A 20,308-nucleotide genomic window follows, 5' to 3' on the forward strand; every position below is an offset into this window, starting at 1 on the left:
AAGTTCAAGAAGTCTTGATAAAAGATTATCAAAGCACTAAGTATTAGAAACATGAACTTAAGAAATTCAATAAGTATTGTTTTTCTGAAAGTTAAGATGTTAATGAATACATGTCGAAGCTAGTGGGAGCATAAGTGTTATGTTTTATAATAATCATCATGATAGTGGGAGCATAAAAGTTATGATTGTATGATTATTAAGGCACGTATTGCATAGTTGGCAATATTAATTATAGAAAACAAGAGTCATACTTTGCAAAGTTGTAAGAGTTGAAAGGTTGTTTTGCTATAATTAAGGGAGAGAATATTATGCTTCATTTCAAATCTAAAGCATTAGGTTGTGAAATGTTGATAAATTTAGTCAAAGGTACATAGTGTGTTCTTAAAATTTCGATTATGATTACGGCATTCCTCTTCACAATTCGAATTTTGAGAACATAGAAAATAAAACACTGTGCGTTGTGTCCCATACGCTTCGGGTATAGGATCGATTGCAAATGCTTTAATGTTATGACCATTCTAAAATTTTCCAAATGTCTAGTGCATTTAGAGGGAAAAGGGACTAGAATCGGTTTTGACTAAAATAATTAAACAACTATCAAAGGACAATCCAAAGTTCGACGAGGATTGGTTGCTTGTGTGTAGTTGGAAGTATAGTATTGGAAATTATGGAAATGTTTCCATATTGGATGGACAATATCGACATCATTACGAATAGATAAGATTCTATTAAGAAATGAGTTGTCATATGGAAAATATGGAAGCGTGTCCATATTAGGAAGTAAATATTGAAAATCTATGTCTAGATTAGAAACTTTTATGCAAAAGGATGTTCAAAGGAATGTACTTTGAGTAAGAGACATCAAATCTAAGGAATTGTCTTGTAACAATCTCCGATAGAGGACTTTGTAATATCATTGGCAATAGTCTTTGAGACTTTGGTGCAGTGACATTACAAAAGGATCGTTGCATAAAGTGTTAGAATCTAGTATATTCTATAAGTAACAAGAATTTGATATTCTTACACTTAATAAAATGGATTTGGAGTTGTAAAATGAGAATGATTGGAAATGTGTTCAATTTGTATATTTCACAAAAGTAAGAACCATAGGTAAACATTGTGTGCATGCTAGGAGCATGGGACAAGTGTAATAATTCAAGTAAAAAGTTGATTACCCGAAACGACAAATAATGAGTAATCGATATGGTGATAAATAAAACGTGTTTTGTTTATACTCAAAGGTTTGAGGCCATATGGGATTAGTATTATTTTTGTGTTTCACCTTGCATGTTTTGACTTCCAGAATAATTGAGTTTATTAAGAATAATCAAATTATTCGAACGGGCCACAGTCGTTCATATGTTGGAAGTAGATATGAATGAAGATTGTCATGAATTGGTGTGTGGATTGTCTAAAAGAGTATTAGACATAAGCAAATGTTTGCTGCAACGTTCATGAGTGCTTATGAATATGATTTGAGCATTGGATTAAACCCACGCTCACTTGGATCACTATCTCGAGTGATTAGTGAGACGATAACATCTTATATTGTTGAAACCGAGATGTGTGAGTTGTATCTTGCTAATCGGTTGCACATTGATAATATGTAAACGCACTAGTAACTTGGTGTTATAAAACATATTGTTGTGTGTGATTTGGTTAGTGAGTGCAAGCGAGCATTGTATCAAAGTTTATCCGTTCCTTTTATCCAAGGTAGGATAAAAGCGATATCTTTGGGCGCCTCGATGGTTTAGTGATGACATACGTAAATGCTCGGCCGGGCTAGGGCTAATTTGATTTGTTCAATTAGTCGGTCGTCATAAATCGGAAATCGAGATATAGTACAAAGAGAATGATTAGAAATCATATCTCATACGATATCTAGAATGGAGGAATATATGATCCCTTATCTAAGGACACGCGTATCTGATATGATCAGAGTTGACAGCGGATTTGGAAAGCTACGATTGCAGATCAGGATCTGAAGTCATACGCAGAATAGTTGTTAGACTTATCCAAGTGGGAGACTGTTGGATTAGTGTCTAATTCCATAACTATTTTGGTATGTACTTGACCCGATGGTGCATGGTCCTTTTGGGTTGCCTTCACCAAAGCAACTTGATTGGAGAAATGAATAAAGAGAGAAAGGATAATATGATTTATTAATATGTTATCAGAATAATATATTAAAGGAGAAATCATATTTGTTTAATTAATATTGGTCAATAATTAATTAAGAATTAGTTTTGTGATCAGATGTAATTAATTAAACTAGAGGGGCTGATTTGTAATTATGTGATAGTTACAAAATAAGGTAAGGATTATCTTATTTATATGGTGGACGAATTTAAGGTTGGAAAGCCTTAGAATTCGAGTATGATAAGGATTCAAGGATTATCTTATTGGTTGCTTAATGGATAATCAACTAGATAAGGATAATGGCTGAAACCCTATCTCTACACCTATATAAACACCCCTAGGGTCATGAATTCATGTATCCCTTCCCAAGAGGTCCTAGATACGAATTCTAACCTCTCACCTCTCTCTTTATACCTTCTCCACTTGCTTATGGTGTTTGTAAACCATTAGAGGAGTGACACTTGTGACTCTAAGCCTTCCAAAGTCATTACAAGGAGATTTGGGATTGTTATTGCTACATAACAATCAAGGTATGATCTTAAACCTAATTACATATTAATATGATTACTTGAATTCTAGAATTAGGGTTTATAGTCTTGGATTCAAAGCATGTACAATAGAGAAACCTAGATCCAAGCATTAGGGTTTGTATGAGCACATAGGATGTCTTATGACCAAAACCCATCAAGTCTGTACTGTCCTAAAAATACCAACAAAAAATTTCATTTCTAAACCATCAAATCCATACAAACATTTATTCCAAAACTAATCATAGTAAAATGTATCCCTCAAACATCAGAGTAAAACAATAATAATTAATGTGGAAAAAGGCATCAAAGGATGCTGTGCAGTTAAGCCAGACCCTTCCCTTTGGACTGGAAGTGCCTAAAAATATTTAAACCACAAAACCCTAAGCATAAAGCTTATTGAGTTCCCTAAAATACCCTATACCCTACATAGGATAAGGAATGCTATGGGCATGTCCATAGTTTTAGTGTCACTATCAGCCATAAGCCAAATCATGGTCTTGCCTTGCAACACTGGGAGCCAAAACCTGGTCTTACATACAAGTTTCAAGAGTCACATCCTGGTCTTCCATTCAAGAATCATAAAGAAAACTTCATATAAATGTCGGGGCCATACCCTGGTCTTACATACAATTTCCATGAGCCAGATCTTGGTCTTTCATACATATGCCAGGGGTCACATCCTGGTCTTCCATGTAAGTATCACAAAGGCAACTAACATCCTACATAGTATAGTGAGAAGACTCATCTTGCAGACATTGTCAACAACTAACAACTCTCACAGCCAAATGAATGGGTGACATGCACCTCCTAATAAATCACATAAGGTACACTCTTAGTTCACCTTCCAAAACTAGTCAGTTGACTCAAAAGTCAACCAAGACAAAAGTCAACAATCAAAATCAAAGTCAAAAAGCCAAAATCATCATCAGTTAACCTCCACATCATGGCCAGTCCATGGTCACGTCGTGGCTAACAAACTCAGTACCGATCCAATAGCTCAAACGCTAAATATTCGATCTCCACATAGTGGCACCCTTCATGCCACATTGTGACTACTGGCTTAGAACAACTTAATAGATTGAGTCCTTAATCCATTAAGCCTTCAACTCTAACTTTCTAGACAGCTTTTAGGGACTCCAAAGGTTCATAAAAATCCAAAATTTATGGACATGCATCTCTCTCTCTTTCTCTCTCTCTGTGTCTCTCTCTCATCTAGGTCAAAATGGTAGAAATAGGATCAAAAACCCCATACATGAACGTGAGACTACACAACTCTGCAGATATGGAATATCTAACCATATAGAGACCTTAATGACCAATAAAGTTGCAAATTTTATTGATTCTATCCACTTAAAACATCATGAACATGTAGCATAAGCATTTAAACTAGAGCTAGAAGAGCCTAACCAACAAGATCAGAAAAAGGAAACTCCTAAAGGCCCAGAAGTTGATCACGTGAAATCTCTAAGCTTTCCAAGAGGTTCTCTATACCACAAAGGTCTTCTTCTTCCTTCCAATACACCAAATCACCAAAAGTAAGCTCAAATATGGAGGAAAGGGTATTAGGGTTTACTTTAAGTTTCTTAGGGTTATGGAGGTTGGAAATGATGCCCTAAATCTGAGGTTAAATGCATAAATACAGAGGAAACCCTAAAATTATAAGATTGGGCTTAAACGGTCATCACGTCATGGCACCCTTCATGACACGTCGTCCATTTAAGAAACACATTCTTCATATTGTATGCCATGTCGTGACACTCCATTCGTCACGTCATGAAACATGGTTTTCCTAAAAAACCACGCCTTTAACTCCTTGATGTCATTCACCGATCCATTCTAGTAGACGTGTTTTACAACTTTCCCCAATCTTATCATTCTCATCCTTGATATAATGTTCATCCATATATTCTTTAAGGTCTTTCATACAGACCATATCAAATGACCTAAAACTTTATTTCCGAAGTTTTCAAGGTTTTCCCTTTTTACTTGATCCAAACACTTAAAGATCATTTCCATCATTTGAGATTGATTTTTAGGTATAGTGGAAAACTAATGGGTTTATATAGCCAACACTCCAAAAGATAGCTAAAGATATATTAGACATTCATGTTTCCACCATTGCCTTTGAATCAGCTTGTTGTTTTAATGGGAAAAGTAAGTATCTTTTTGTAGTTGACTTCATGGGAAGACATTAAAGGCTTTAATGTGTCTCAAAGTTAGTTGGTGAATGAAATTTGAGGTAATATACTATTTTATATTAATTATATGAATCATTTTTTGATATTAATAATACTTTTGTTAAATTATTTTTATGTTTTATTACATATAACAACTTGTTCAGAAGAGATTGAGACATATTGTCATTATGTTGAATTTGATTATAATGTGGAAGATGTAAAATTACACTAATAAGAATATTACTTTTATATAGTTTGGATGTTTTGTTTTAAGTTTAAGTTTGTTAAACATTTTATAGGAAGACACTAAAGAAAGCAGGACAACAAGTTTGAATGATTTGATTTGATTTTGAGTTTGGTTCCTCCAAAAGAACCGGTTGTGCCAAATGTTGATCAACCCGACCCTTCCAACAAATCCATCAAACCATTGGTCATACCACCACCTTTTCCATCCCGTTTGGCTTCCTCAAAGAAACAAGAAGAAGAGCAAGCGTTTCTTGAGACTTTCCGCAAAGTTCAACTCAACATTTCACTATTGGATGCCATTAAGCAAATCCCATGTTACGCCAAATTTCTTAAGGATTTGTGCACCAACAAGAGAAAATTCAAGAGAAATGAGAAGATTCAAGTAAATGCAAATGTATCCGCGGTCATCCAAAAGAAGCTTCCACCCAAATGCAAAGACCCGGGAATGTTTGCTATACCTTGTACCATTGGTGATTTACATGTTGAAAGTGCCATGCTAGATCTTGGAGCCTCAATCAACGTCATGCCATACTTGGTTTTTCAATCTCTCAATGTTGGACCTTTGGAAGAAACCGAAGTCATTATTCAATTAGCGGACAAGTCAAGTGTATTTCCAAGAGGCATGTTGGAGGATGTACTCGTTCAAGTTAATCAACTAGTATTTCCTGCGGATTTCTATGTCATTGACCTTGAAGAAAAGACTCCTTCCAAGTCATCTATGATTCTCCTTGGAAGACCCTTCATGAATACCGCTCACACGATTATCGATGTCCACAATGGGAAGATCACCATGGAGTTTGATGGAGATACCATTCACTTCAACATCTTCGACGCAATGAGATATCCTAGCAATATATCTCCATTGTATCGACTTGATGTGATTGAGCCAATCACCCAACAATTATTCGAGTTATCAAATGGGGATCTTTTGAAGATGGTGCTTAACATGAGTCTTGAAGGTGAAAGTTTGAAGAATACCTTGGATATGTATACATTGGATTCCGAAGTCGAAAATATTGTGAAGGCTTTAGAAATTACTAATTCCACAAAGAAGGATGTTTCTCAAGTTGCATTATCTCATTCTCCAATCAAGATGCCACCTTCCATAATCCAACCACCCACACTTGAGTTGAAAGCTTTACCTATCCATTTGAAATATGCTTATCTAGGTCAAGATGGGACTTTACCGGTGATTATCTCTTCTCAATTGAAAGACTTTGAAGAAAACCAATTGATTGAAGTCTTGAAAGAGCATAAAGAAGCCATGGGGTGGACCATAGCTGACATCAAAGGGATAAGTCATAATGTATGCACTCACAAGATACTCATGGAAGATGATTGCAAACCTAGGAGGGAAGCCCAACGATGATTAAACCCTCCCATGATGGAAGTTGTCAAGAAGGAGATAATCAAGCTACTTGATGCAGATATGATTTATCCAATTTCCGACTCCAAATGGGTTAGTCCGGTGCAAGTGGTTCCCAATAAAACGGGAATCACAGTTGTGGAGAATAACAAAGGTGTAATGGTACCAACTCGAGTTCAAAATGGATAGAGGGTGTGCATTGATTATAGAAAGTTGAATTCAAGCACGCGGAAAGATCACTTCCCTCTTCCTTTCATTGATCAAATGCTCGAGCGATTGGCGGGGAAATCGCATTATTGTTGCCTTGATGGATACTCGGGTTTTCACCAAATACCCGTTGCCCCCGAAGATCAAGACAAAACGACTTTTACATGCCCCTTTGGCACATTTGCTTACAAGCGGATGCCATTTGGATTATGCAATGCTCCCGCCACATTCCAAAGATGCATGGTGAGTATCTTCTCCGAGTATGTTGAAAGTATAATCGAAGTGTTTATGGATGATTTCACCGTGTATGGCAATTCGTTTGATGAATGTTTGGGTAACCTTAAGAAGATTTTAAAAAGGTGCATAGAGAAAAAGTTGGTGTTAAACTTTGAGAAATGTCACTTCATGGTTAATCAAGGAATCATTTTAGGACACATCATCTCCAAAAAGGGCATTGAAGTTGATAAAGCCAAAATTGATGTCATCCAAACCCTACCTTACCCAACATGTGTTAGAGAAGTGAGATCTTTCTTGGGTCATGCGGGATTCTATAGAAGATTCATCAAAGATTTCTCCAAGATTACGCGACCAATGTGCCTTCTTCTTCAAAAAGATATCGATTTTGACTTCAATGTTGCATGCCAAGAAGCCTTTGACAAACTTAAAGACTTGCTCACTTCCGCACCAATAATCCAACCTCCAAATTGGGAGCTTCCATTTGAAATAATGTGTGACGCAAGCAATTTTGCTATTGGAGCGGTCTTAGGTCAAAAAGAGGGCAAAGCATCACATGTCATATACTATGCTTCTAAAACATTGGATAATGCTCAAGCTAACTATTCCACCACTGAGAAGGAACTTCTAGCCATTGTATTCGCCTTGGAAAAATTCCGGCAATACCTTCTTGGGACAAAAGTAATTGTATATTTCGACCATGCCGCATTAAAGTATCTCATGACCAAGAAAGATGCCAAACCACGGTTGATTCGTTGGATTCTTCTTTTACAAGAATTCGATCTTGAGATAAAGGATAAAAGTGGTGCCGAAAACCTAGTTGCGGATCACTTAAGTCGGTTGAATGTTGGCGATTCTTCTTCTCCTATCCTTGATGAATTCCCGGATGAGCACCTCTTCCATATCTCAAATTCCATTCCATGGTATGCGGATATTATCAATTACTTGGTTACTAAAGAAATTCCTCACGCCTTTACCAAGCACCAAAAGGCCAAGTTGAAGAGTGATTCTAAATACTACGTATGGGACGACCCTTATCTTTGGAAACATTGTCCGGATCAACTAATACGGAGGTGTGTTCATCAAAATGAGGTCGAGTCAATTTTGAAATTTTGCCATGAATATGCATGCGGGGGACATTTTGGTCAAAACAAAACCATGCGAAAGGTGCTCGAATGCGGACTCTATTGGCCAACAATGTCAAGAGATACCTATCTATTTTGCAAGATTTGTGATAGATGTCAAAGAATGGGTACCGTATCCATGAGGCATGAGATGATTCAAAGTCCTATCCTTATTTGTGAAATCTTTGATGTTTGGGGAATAGACTTCATGGGTCCCTTCCCCGTTTCGTTTGGTTATACTTATATACTCTTGGCAGTTGATTACGTTTCAAAGTGGGTTGAAGCAAAGGCTACACGGCATGATGATTCAAAAACTGTTATTGACTTCTTGAAGTCAAACATTTTCGCAAGATATGGTGTACCGAGAGCCTTGGTGAGTGATAGGGGCACTCATTTTTGCAATAAAATGATGGAAGCAATGACAAAGAGATATGGTGTCACACACCAGATATCAACCGCTTATCATCCACAAACAAATGGCCAAGCCGAAGTGTCAAACAGAGAAGTCAAACAAATTCTTGAAAAGACCGTCAACACTACCCGAAAAGATTGGAGCTTAAAGTTAGAAGATGCTTTATGGGCGTATCGGACCGCCTACAAAACTCCAATTGGTATGTCTCCATTCCGCCTTGTCTATGGAAAATCTTGTCATTTACCGGTGGAATTGGAACACAAGGCATATTAGGCAGTTAAAAAGTGCAATTTCAATCTTGAAGAAAGTGGAAAGCACCGAAAAATGCAACTTCAAGAAATCGAGGAGTTGAGAAACGAGTCTTACGAAAACGCAAGCATCTACAAAGATAAGACGAAAGCGTTTCATGACAAGCACATCACTCGAAAACACTTTATTCCGGGCCAAAAAGTTCTTCTTTATCATTCACGCTTAAAACTATTCCCGGGAAAGTTGCGATCTCGATGGCACGGACCTTTTATTGTCATAAAAGTGTTTGATCATGGTGTGGTTGAAATTAAGAGTTTGGAAACAAATCAAATATTCAAAGTGAATGGGCACCGCTTGAAACCATTTTATGAAGGCTTTGATACGGGAGAATTCGACAACATAACATTGGAAATCCCAAATTATGAAAGTTTATGGAAGCGGGACTATGTCTTGGCAAAGACGTTAAATAAATGCAATGTAAATAAATAATGTCCGTTTGAAGTTTTGGGTGTTTCTACACTTGAAGTTGGCCATAAAAATAAGCATATAGAAGCCTTCCAGTGATTTTGGTGAAGTTTGAAAATTTCCAAAAATTTGACTTTTGCGCGGGTGCCTGCGCAGTCTTTACGCGACCAACCCCAGCCGCGCAGGTCCCGAGTTCCAAATTACACCAACATGGGGTGCTCTCTGATTGCTGCGCGCGGGTGCCCACGCAGACCTTGCGCGACCGGCCCCCAGCCGTGCAGATTCCGAGTTCCAAATTACCCCAACATGGGGTGTATTCTGACATGTGCGCGCGGCTGCCCCCCACCCGCGTAAAGTTTGCGAGGGTACCCGCGCAAATATGTCATTTCATAAGAAAATTTCGAGCCATTTTATATACATCCTTTGCGCGACCAAGCTTTCATCCATGTGTATTTAGGTGGCCAAGAACTCCATCCAAGCATCATTATGCGATCCATGTGTTGCTTCCATACCATCCTCTCGGGCCTCCTCCATCTTGATCCCGGTATGATCCTTCCTTACTCTCATCCTAAGCATTGAGGACAATGCTTAATTTTAAGCTTGGGGTGAGCTAATCTAATCTTTTATTTTTATTGCATTTAGGTTATATATAGTTGCATTTAGAGTTAGTCATTTAGGGCATTCATAAAAATTGCATAAAAAAAATTCAAAAATATTGCATATTTTCTTTCTTTCTTTTCTAATTTTCATACTTTTTAGATGCATTCTAGTTTAAGTTCATGCATTTTTGTTCTCTCTTGTCTTCTCATCCCTACAGGTACCATAGCGCCGAGTCATAAGTATTGAATCATAGATTGGTCCTGGGTCTTGATATGGAATTCCTTGTATTTGATGAATGGGACACGTTTTCAGCCTCACAGACCACTTTGAGACCGCTTGTGTGGGGGTCAGATGCAGGTAGCTTGATTGGGTCTAGGTGCGGAGGGATGTGGTTGGTCATGCCAATGTGTGCGAGCAAAGACTAGCCCGGTAAGGTATTTTGAAGGCATTGAAGATATTGAAGACTCGCATCTTGGTTTTGGAGGGAGTAACCCTTAGTACTCCCGAGTTTCGTCCGAGCCTTGTTTAGTTAGATTCTCACCGCCTTTTTAGGATATGTTATAATTTTTTCTAGGGGTCTAGAGTAGATAGTTAGATAGATTTTGTTTATCACACCTTGCATTGAGGTGCTTGATGAACTTTGAAGTGGGTCCCCCAATTCACATCTTTTGGGACCAAGTCTTTTCGGTAGCACCCATTTTTGAGTCATTCCCCACCCATTTTAGTTGATCTTGGCACATTGTCAATGATCATTAGGTGTTCATATTAACCTCCATCTGTCACTCAATTTTCACTATTAGAGTCCTATGTTACTTGGTGAAAATCCTTAGACCTTCCAAGAAGCAACACAAAGAATGAAGAAATTTGAAAAAGTGAAGAAAATAAGAGCCTATTAAAGATGATTCAAGAAAAGCAACAAAAACAAAGAAGAAAAAAAATGAAGAAAAAGAGCAACACAAAAAGAAGAACAAGATTCCAAGTTCAAGACTTATGTTATATATCTAGGAACCAAAAAAAAAAAAAAAAAAAAAAAAAAAAAAAAAAACTGGATGTCAAGCAGCAAATGTGATTGAAGACCCAATAACAGAAGTTCAAGATTGAAGATTTAGGTTGTTAGGTTTAGATTTAGGTTAAGTATAATTTTTTTTATTATTTTATTTTATTTTTGATTTTTGGTGAGAAAAGGCCCCGACGATGAGACGGTAGACTGTAAAGGACAGTACAAGGGAGAAGCCTCTGAAACCGGATATTTGCCCGGAGGCCGTGCTGCAAAACCCTATTTCGTTATTATACACTTTGGCCTGACAAATGTAGAAATCATAGTGTGTGAAGAGGCGCCTTTCCTTCGTGCACTATGGTCTACATTGGTGATTTAAAGTGCCCCCACTGGGCGCATCTCTCTGTTTCCTTTGTCTTGCACACCGCGACCGCATCCAGCCGTGATCTATTCGCCCATCAAGTGGTTGAAAATGTGGTTTATGGCTCAAAAGCGGGGAACATTTTGAAGATGCGTAGGGTCCATGAAGGACTAATTCTGACCATGTTGACTGATGTTGACCAAGTTCTATGGTATCTTTCTTTTTTCCTTTTTAGATAGTTCATCCTGAGCTCATTTTTAGTCTTGTTCTAACTTGAGGACAAGTTAGGTTTAAGCATGGGGTGATTTGATAGCTTATTTTATTTCCTTATTTTTATTAGTTTATTTTAGATTTTTAGATCTTTTTATCATTAATGCATTGTATTTTATTTATTTTTCTTTAGTATGGACCGTACCGGGTGCTTGTTATGTTGCATAAGATATTTTGTAGGTTTTTCGATGCTTGTTGCGGTTGCGGGTTGATTGGAGATGGGATTAGTGGGCTCCCAAGGCATTATTGGGCTTGGCGGATTCAAAGAGGAAGAATTGGGCTTTGAAAGTTATTGATTTGGATTATTTGGGCTTGTGAAGATGGATCATAAAATTCAAATTTTGGGCTTGGAGCATCCATTTGGTGGCTAAATGATGATTGGTGCATTTCAAATTACATGGACAAGGAGGGGGGACCAAAGGAATCTTTGGTAGTGGAAGGGAGGAGTGGCTTGGTGGACCAATAGCATTACAGCAACATTTGCGCGGGTGGAATTTCCGTCGCGCGGGTACCCGCGCAACTGCCCAGTTTGGGCATTTTGGTCATTTGGCTTGCCATAACCCTTGGGGATCAGATCTGGAGGCTCATTCACGATTTTCCACCATTGGAGACCTGCAAGAGGCGATTTTGGGAGCTAGAAACCATTTCCTTTCATCTTTCCAAATCTTAGGTAGTTTCTTTATGCAATTAGATTATTGTTCTTGTTACTTTGTTGCCATGAGTGGCTAATACTCTTATTTGGTTGACTTTGGCTGAAAACCAATGAATGTTTGTGGGTTTTGAAGGATTTATGTTGATTATCAATTTATTCCATGTTTATGATTCTAGTTTGCAATTCTTATGCTTATTTGATACTTTGATCATGAGCTTAGTGTTTGATTGAGCAATAGTTGATTTATTTCATTGATTTTGCATTGGATCATTGAATTCATCTAGAACAAAGGCTTTATGATGGTAGAAATCATCTCTAGCTTATGAATCATATCTCCTTTATGGACGTGTAAGCATTTGACATCCTCTAGGAATTGGGGATTCCTTCATTCTTAAGGCTAATTGATTTCTTGGGATTAATTGCTTCAATTGACCCTTGATCTTAATTAAGAAGATGTGTTGTGGGCTTCCCCAACCTCCATACTACCTATGAGGAATCTTGGCATATCATGCTTCATGATTGCTATAACCAATTTGGGATGAAGGATAAGCTTTGTAATAGATCCTAATGATAAACACACAAATGTTCATTATGTTGAATTGCCTTAGTTAACCAATTATTCCCAACCTTTGAGCATCCCATCAACTTGCTCAATTGCAAGGTTTTTAGTTATTCAAGTATTTTAGTTATCAAGTAATCAAACACCCCCCTTTTATTTTAATTGTAGTTAGTTAGTTCAATTTCACTAGTTCTATTGAATTGCATTGGTGATTGAATACAACCATTTCCCCGAGGATCGATACCCCTTTTTACCATTATATTATGTTTATTTAGCAATCAAAGGGTGTAATTTGCTTGGTGGGCTTGACATCCCGATCAAGTTTTACAACTTTTGGAGGTTCCACTATGATCACTTCATCTTCTTCTTCTCTTGAAACTCTTTTAGGTTGACTTTCTCCAAGTTTTTTCCCACTTCGTAAGGTGATGGCATGCACATTGGGGTTCTTCTCGGTTTGAGATGGAAGTTTTCCCCTTTGTTCTATCTTGTTGAGAGCGGTTGCCAAGTCTCCAATTTGTGCTTGAATGTTGGAGAAAGTATTCTTGGTTTCTTGTTGAAATTGGGTTTGACTTTGAGCAAGAGAAGTAACTAGTTCTTGAAGGCTCATTTGATGGTTACCACTTGATTGACCTTGTTGTGGAGGGTGTTGGTAATGTGGAGGGTTATAAGAATTTTGTGGATATGGAGGTTTTTGGGATTGGTATTGTGGATGTTGGGGTCTCATCAAAAGATTTGGTGGATTTTTCTTTGGTGGATAAGGGTTGTTTTAGGTATTCCTCCAATTTGGGTTGAAGTTATTTTGAAATCCCATGGGTCTTTGTTGACTTTGATATCCGCCCATTGCATTCACATCTTCCGGTTCACTTCCAAGTGTGGGACACTTATCCGTATAATGACCCTTCATTGCACAAATACCACATACCATCAATTGTTGACCACTTCCCACCACCATTTGACTTAACACATTAGTCAAATCCAAGAGCTTTGATTCCAAATGTTGAGTGTTGCTAACTTCACCAACCACTTGTGTAGAATTTCTCTTCATGTCATTTCGAGTCCCAAAATTCCTTTGATTTTGAGAAATGGTACCAAAAAGTAATCGGATCTCGTGAGGGGTTTTGTTGAAGATGTCACCACCACTTGAAGCATCAATCATCCTCCGATCTTTTTCATTCATACCCTCATAAAATTGTTGAAGATGTAGTTGTTCGGGTATATTGTGTTGAGGACAACTTGTACACAAATTATTGAAGCGCTCCCAAAAATCATGAAATGTTTCATTTTCCCCTTGACGAATCCCCAAAATGTCACTTCGTTGGCTTGATATTCGGGAGGTGGGATAGAATTTGCTATTGAAGGCCTTGAGTAACTCTTCCCATGTGTGAATAGATCCCGGTGGTAAGTTGAATAACCACTCTCTAGCTTTGTCTTCCAAGGTGAGCGGGAATGCGGTTAACTTGAAATCATCCAATGTCACATTGTCGGGCAACATGCTAACACATATCGTATGAAAGGACTTCAAATGCTTTTGAGGATCTTCTCTATCCAACCCATGGAACTTGGTAAGTTGATGGATGAAACTTGACTTCAATTCAATCCCTCGGCGGTTTGCGGGATAAACAATGGCAAGAGGTGTATGAGTAATATCCGTTTCCATCATTTGTCTAAGTGTCAACTCTTGAGGATGATTGGGTGGATTGGGGTTATTGGGATATTGTTGCAAGTAATTGGGTGGTTGTTGGTAAGGTGGATATGGGTATTGTTGGGGATTGTAGATTGGTGGTGGATAAGGTTGGTAGTTAGGGTATTGGTTGTAAGGAGGTTGTTGTTATGGGTACATTGGGTTTTGGTACATTGGAGGGGGTTGGTAATTGGGTTGATTTGGGTAATGTACTTGTTGAACTTGAAAAGCATTGTTTTGAGGTTGGTTGTTTTGGTGGAAGTGTTGGTTTTGTAGTTGTGGTTGATAATTGGGTTGGTTTTGAGGAGGGGCTTGATTCCAAGGTGGCATATCAATGAGAGGTTCTTGTGGTTGTTGTCTTGGTTGATGGGGTGGGGTATTGGCATCTTGATTGATTGGGTTTGGGTTGGGATTATGAGGTGGAGTGCGATTCATGGCTATGTGGTTTTCAAACGGAATGTCTTCAAAGGAATGACCAACAATTGGAGAACTTGGTTCGGTGTCGGTATCACTTGAAGTATGAACTTGATCTTCTATGTTGATTAGTGGAGAAGAGGAAGAAGCTTGAACTAGTTGTTGTTGCTTTGCTTGTTTGGCTAACTTTTTCAACCTTTTTGCTTCTCTTTCAATTTCCGGATTGTAGAGTAGTTCACCGGTTCTTGTAGACCTAGGCATAAACAATCAAATAAAAAAAACCAATTTCCCCGGCAACGATGCCAAAACTTGATCGGGATGTCAAGCCCACCAAGCAAATTACACCCTTTGATTGCTAAATAAACGTAATATAATGGTAAAAAGGGGTATCGATCCTCGGGGAAATGGTTGTATTCAATCACCAATGCAATTCAATAGAACTAGTGAAATTAAACTAACTAACTACAATTAAAATAAAAGGGGGGTGTTTGATTACTTGATAACTAAAATACTTGAATAACTAAAAACCTTGCAATTGAGCAAGTTGATGAGATGCTCAAAGGTTGGGAATAATTGGTTAACTAAGGCAATTCAACACAATGAACATTTGTGTGTTTATCATTAGGATCTATTACAAAGCTTATCCTTCATCCCAAATTGGTTATAGCAATCATGAAGCATGATATGCCAAGATTCCTCATAGGTAGTATGGAGGTTGGGGAAGCCCACAACACACCTTCTTAATTAAGATCAAGGGTCAATTGAAGCAATTAATCCCAAGAAATCAATTAGCCTTAAGAATGAAGGAATCCCCAATTCCTGGAGGATGTCAAATGCTTACACATCCATAAAGGAGATATGATTCGTAAGCTAGAGATGATTTCTACCATCATAAAGCCTTTGTTCTAGATGAATTCAATGATCCAATGCAAAATCAATGAAATAAATCAACTATTGCTCAATCAAACACTAAGCTCATGATCAAAGTATCAAATAAGCATAAGAATTGCAAACTAGAATCATAAACATGGAATAAATTGATAATCAACATAAATCCTTCAAAACCCACAAACATTCATTGGTTTTCAGCCAAAGTCAACCAAATAAGAGTATTAGCCACTCATGGCAACAAAGTAACAAGAACAATAATCTAATTGCATAAAGAAACTACCTAAGATTTGGAAAGATGAAAGGAAATGGTTTCTAGCTCCCAAAATCGCCTCTTGCACGTCTCTAATGGTGGAAAATCGTGAATGAGCCTCCAGGTCTGATCCCCAAGGGTTATGGCAAGCCAAATGACCAAAATGCCCAAACTGGGCAGTTACGCGGGTACCCGCGCGATGGAAATTTCACCCGCGCAAATGTTGTTGTAATGCTATTGGTCCACCAAGCCACTCCACCCTTCCACTACCAAAGATTCCTTTGGTCCCCCTCCCTGTCCATGTAATTTGGAATGCACCAATCATCATTTAGCCACCAAATGGATGCTCCAAGCCCAAAATTTGAATTTTATGATCCATCTTCACAAGCCCAAATAATCCAAGTCAATAACTTTCAAAGCCCAATTCTTCCTCTTTATTCCGCCAAGCCCAATAATGCCTCGGGAGCCCACTAAGCCCGTCTCCAATCAACCCGCAACCGCAACAAGCACCGAAAAACCTACAAAATATCTTATGCAACATAACAAGCACCCGGTACGGTCCATACTAAAGAAAAATAAATAAAATACAATGCATTAATGATAAAAAGATCTAAAAATCTAAAATAAACTAATAAAAATAAGGAAATAAAATAAGCTATCATACTTGGTGTCTGTTGCTTTTTGTTATAATATTAAGATTATTACTAATTTCAATGTAATTGAATAATGTTATGAACTTACTTAGTGTTGTAAGCCTATGTAAGGTTTTAATTTCTCATTGTTCCATTGTAGATTTTTCCAATCAAATTCATATTTTAGGCATAAATTTTGGGTTTTGGGTAGACTTTTTGGGGCTCATCGGGTTTTGAGTTTAGGGCTAGGTTGGGGAAAAGTTTTAGCCACAATAAGATACTCGTCGGTATCGGGACGGGGATGAGAAAAATAATTCATGTGATGTGATACCATGCCTCACCCCATTGCCATTCTTAGTTTATAGGGGGGGGGGGGGGGTGAAATCATGGCAAAAATATGGGAGCTCATTGGGTTAGGTTCAGGGAAAGTTTCAACTACGATAAAATACTCGTCGGTATCGAGACGAGGATCAAAACAAATTGTAATGTTTGGTTTGGGGACGTGATACTCTGCCCCTCCCCATTGCGATCCTTATTTTATAAGGAAGGACGAAGTAATGGCAAAAAGATGGAGAGGTACCCCTGGTACCTCCAAGACACCATTCCCTCCTTAGTATGTTGGGAGGGTTAAGAGTGGTGGGTTGTTTTTGTTGTTTCACACACACACACACACACTCTCTCTCTCTCTCTCTTATTGTGTGCTTTAAGACTTATATTGTAGTTGTTTTGTATTTTTCTAATTAGTGGATTTAATGAGTTGAAAAAGATAGGGTTTTCATGTGTTGTGAGTTAGGAAAGATGGAAGAAATATGGAAAAAAATATGATGTAGAGTTGATGTGACAGTAGGATAAATGAGTTGGAACGAAACGAAGGAAGGGATGAGACTACCCCATTTGAGGTGATTTGCATATTATAACTCCTTTTGGTCCTAACCCATGCCCAACACCCGTACATGACATAATATTGGTGAACCCGTGCCAACACCCGACCACCTGCAACCCATACCCATATTATAAACCCTTTTGGTCCTAACCCATTCCCAACACCAGTTGGACAAAAATGACAAATTAAACATAATAACTGAAACCATGCAACACATTGAATACCAAATTAAGTTCAAAAACAAGATGAATATGGAAAATTCTTCTGAATTTGCATGGGTTAGGACCAAAAGGGTTTATAATATGGGTACGGGTTGCAGGTTGTAAGGTGTTGGCTTAGGATGATCAATATTAGGTCATGTACAGGTGTTGGGCATGAACGGCTCACCAATTTTAAATTAAAAAAATCAAACCAAATTTTTTTTGGTGACCTATGCTTTAGTCACAACCATCATTTATTAGTTGAGTTAAATTAACTTTTGTAATTAAATCTAATGTATTTTTCTTTTAAGTAAATAAATAAATAAATATTATAAAATTTGTGATTAATTTTTCTTTACAAAATAATATCAATATCGATGTATATTTTTAATATGAAATTAGATTGGTTTGGATTGCTAATGAAAATAAAAAATTTGAGTTTAATTGAGTTATTACTTTTTAATAGAAAATTAGGTTTGATTGAAAAGGTAAATGTCACAAACCTTATAACAGTTTGACAAAAACATATAATTTTTTATTGAGAAAAATCCTGATTATAAAAAAAGGAAACTTAAATAAATAAAAAAAAGTATAAACAAAAAAACTCACAAAATCACAAAAAGAGAAACCAAATAAAAAACAAAAATACAAAATAAAAAGCCCAATGATAAAAATTGAAAACAAAAACCAACCGTCGAAAATCAAATACTACAAAAGGACAAGAAGTTGGAGAGTAAAAAAGCACGTTTCCAAAGAGCTTTCGCGTCTGCCCATCTACCAGTCCAAGTGAGCCCAGTCTACTTCCGGTCCAATCTTTGGTTGATATAGTCAAATAAAGGCCTGTTTGAGGACTGACCTGAGTCCTGAAAAAACCTAGTTTTAATTTATTTTATCGATATTTTCATGCCATTAAGTTCTTTATTTATTGTAATGCCAAGATTTATTCCAATGGCTAAATTTTACAATAACAAGCTTCAAACTTACACAAACAACCCACACAACTACGAACATATTAAAACCAACAATACCCCAAACCCTTATAAAAAAGATCAAACAACAACAGGTTCAACCGGCTTTTCAACCAGTTTCTCCGCCTCAACAGATGGTGCAATAACCGGCTCCACCGGTTTTGCAGCTTCACTAACTGGTTTTTCGGCGACACAAGATGGTGTTGCCGCCACAGGGACAGGGTCCACCGTTTCTCCGGCTTCAATAGATGGTGCAGCAACAACAGCTTCCTCTGATTTCTTCCCTCCACAACATGACGACGCTTCTTCTGTTGGCCAAAACTCCGTCTTCTTCCCTGTCTTGGAAACTGTCTGGAAAACTAGATCTGGCTCTACGTTTCCTTTCACTGTAACCTTTTTGTGCTCCAGATCAATGTCAAAAGTTTCCACCCCTAATTAAACGAACATTTTCATATATTTATATATAATTGCTTATGAAATATTAAAATAGATTCTGATAAAGAAAGCTAAAACTTTGTGCTTCACACAACTCAGAATTCCTGTGTTCCAAGAGATAAAAAGGATCCGATCCTCAGTAAATGGAATCGGATTCATATGTCAATGTCAACCCATTTTTTCGACCAAAAGATATTCCGACTTCTCAAAAAGCAATACCCACTAACTTTCTACAGGTAAAGAACATTCATGCATGAATTAAAAAGATGAATTACAGACCTTCCATGTTGGTGAGAACCCTCTTCACGGCACCAGCACATCCTCCACATGACATGGCAACCTTGAGAACGACGGTCTAAATTGCCATCCATTTAGATTTGTAAGTTTGGTGTCATGGAATTAAGTAGTCATAAATCAAGATATAAAGTATAAAGTATAAACAAATTTGCAATTTATAGAATGGTGGTAAAAAATATAGGTTGGACGGTTTTTCATGGTGAAAATGAACAAATTCAAATTCAGACTATAACTTTTACTTGTTAATTACTCGAGTACATCAAAATTAACATGTACGTCGTGAAATTGAAATTAACTTTTGTGTGGAGACTCGTCACTAACATGGTAGCATAGTGTGTGTGTGTGTGTGTGTGTTTGATCGTTTACAAGAAATCTACCACATGATCGTACTTGATCATTGTTAGCAAGATTAGTTGTAGCTGATGAGCGATGACAATGAAATTATCGATCCATTCTTCAACATACAAATTCAACCAAGCTAAACTCAAAATAAGAAAAGGTTTATCGAAAATAAAACAGAAAGGAGTTTCGAGAACAGTTTCAAGATATCAAAGTTCAAACTTGTTTTTCAAATCAACAACTTCAGACGAGCTTGTTGTTCATGCAGAATAAAACGAGGGGAAATAGAGAGAATAAAGTACCTGAGACATGGTTGATTCGTGGAATGAAATGGAAGAGTGTTTAAAAAATTTGGGGGAGAGTAATCGATTAAAATAGGGAGAAAGAAGGATTCGATTTTACGTTTCAATTTGGAGTCTGAATCAGCGTTCGTGTTGGCTAGCATCAGATCCCACAATTCCCACGGAGTTGATATCGTTATAAAGATAATTGCGGGGAGTTACATTGATAGCCCCTCAACTATGTCAAGAAGTTCAGTTCTAGGCTAATATATAAGCAAGGTTCTAAGAGGCATGATACATCGGCGACAAGGTCAAACTTCAAATTTTACAAGTCATGTTGAATTATGTCGTTTTTCAAAACCCGACTTAAGACGGTAACTTCGTATATATAGAAACAAAGAAATCACATAAATATAAATTTATTTAAAATAAATCAAAATTTAAAAAGA

The 20,308-nt window shown here is 37.4% G+C and overlaps 2 protein-coding genes across 2 annotated transcripts; one reads left to right on the top strand and one right to left on the bottom strand.

Moving 5' to 3' along the window:
* The first annotated feature begins 4,775 nt into the window (after positions 1 to 4,775).
* LOC145030342 (uncharacterized) lies at positions 4,776 to 6,461 on the top strand. The gene is made up of 3 exons (XM_078978724.1): positions 4,776 to 4,823; positions 5,146 to 5,173; positions 5,218 to 6,461. The coding sequence occupies exons 1-3, from the start codon at positions 4,776 to 4,778 to the stop codon at positions 6,459 to 6,461; spliced, it is 1,320 nt and encodes a 439-aa protein (XP_078834850.1).
* An 11,976-nt stretch (positions 6,462 to 18,437) lies between these two features.
* LOC145032559 (heavy metal-associated isoprenylated plant protein 33-like) lies at positions 18,438 to 20,083 on the bottom strand. Its single transcript, XM_078981406.1, has 3 exons — positions 19,881 to 20,083; positions 19,222 to 19,297; positions 18,438 to 18,938 (listed from the first exon to the last, which is right to left on the bottom strand). Exons 1-3 carry the CDS (start codon positions 19,887 to 19,889, stop codon positions 18,589 to 18,591), a joined length of 435 nt encoding a protein of 144 aa, XP_078837532.1. The 5' UTR covers positions 19,890 to 20,083; the 3' UTR covers positions 18,438 to 18,588.
* Between the last annotated feature and the right edge of the window lie 225 nt (positions 20,084 to 20,308).

Source organism: Lactuca saligna, chromosome 2 (assembly GCF_052625555.1).
Source record: "Lactuca saligna cultivar CGN05327 chromosome 2, ASM5262555v1, whole genome shotgun sequence".
Lineage (NCBI taxonomy): Eukaryota > Viridiplantae > Streptophyta > Magnoliopsida > Asterales > Asteraceae > Lactuca > Lactuca saligna.

Coding starts and splice junctions, on each gene's coding strand:
- LOC145030342 (XM_078978724.1), top strand. CDS start 4,776: ATGTTTCCACCATTGCCTTTGAATCAGCTTGTTGTTTTAATGGGAAAA. Junction 4,824..5,145: donor TTGTTGTTTTAATGGGAAAA/GTAAGTATCTTT, acceptor AACATTTTATAG/GAAGACACTAAAGAAAGCAG. Junction 5,174..5,217: donor TAAAGAAAGCAGGACAACAA/GTTTGAATGATT, acceptor TTCCTCCAAAAG/AACCGGTTGTGCCAAATGTT.
- LOC145032559 (XM_078981406.1), bottom strand. Junction 18,939..19,221: donor GGTTCTCACCAACATGGAAG/GTCTGTAATTCA, acceptor TCGTTTAATTAG/GGGTGGAAACTTTTGACATT.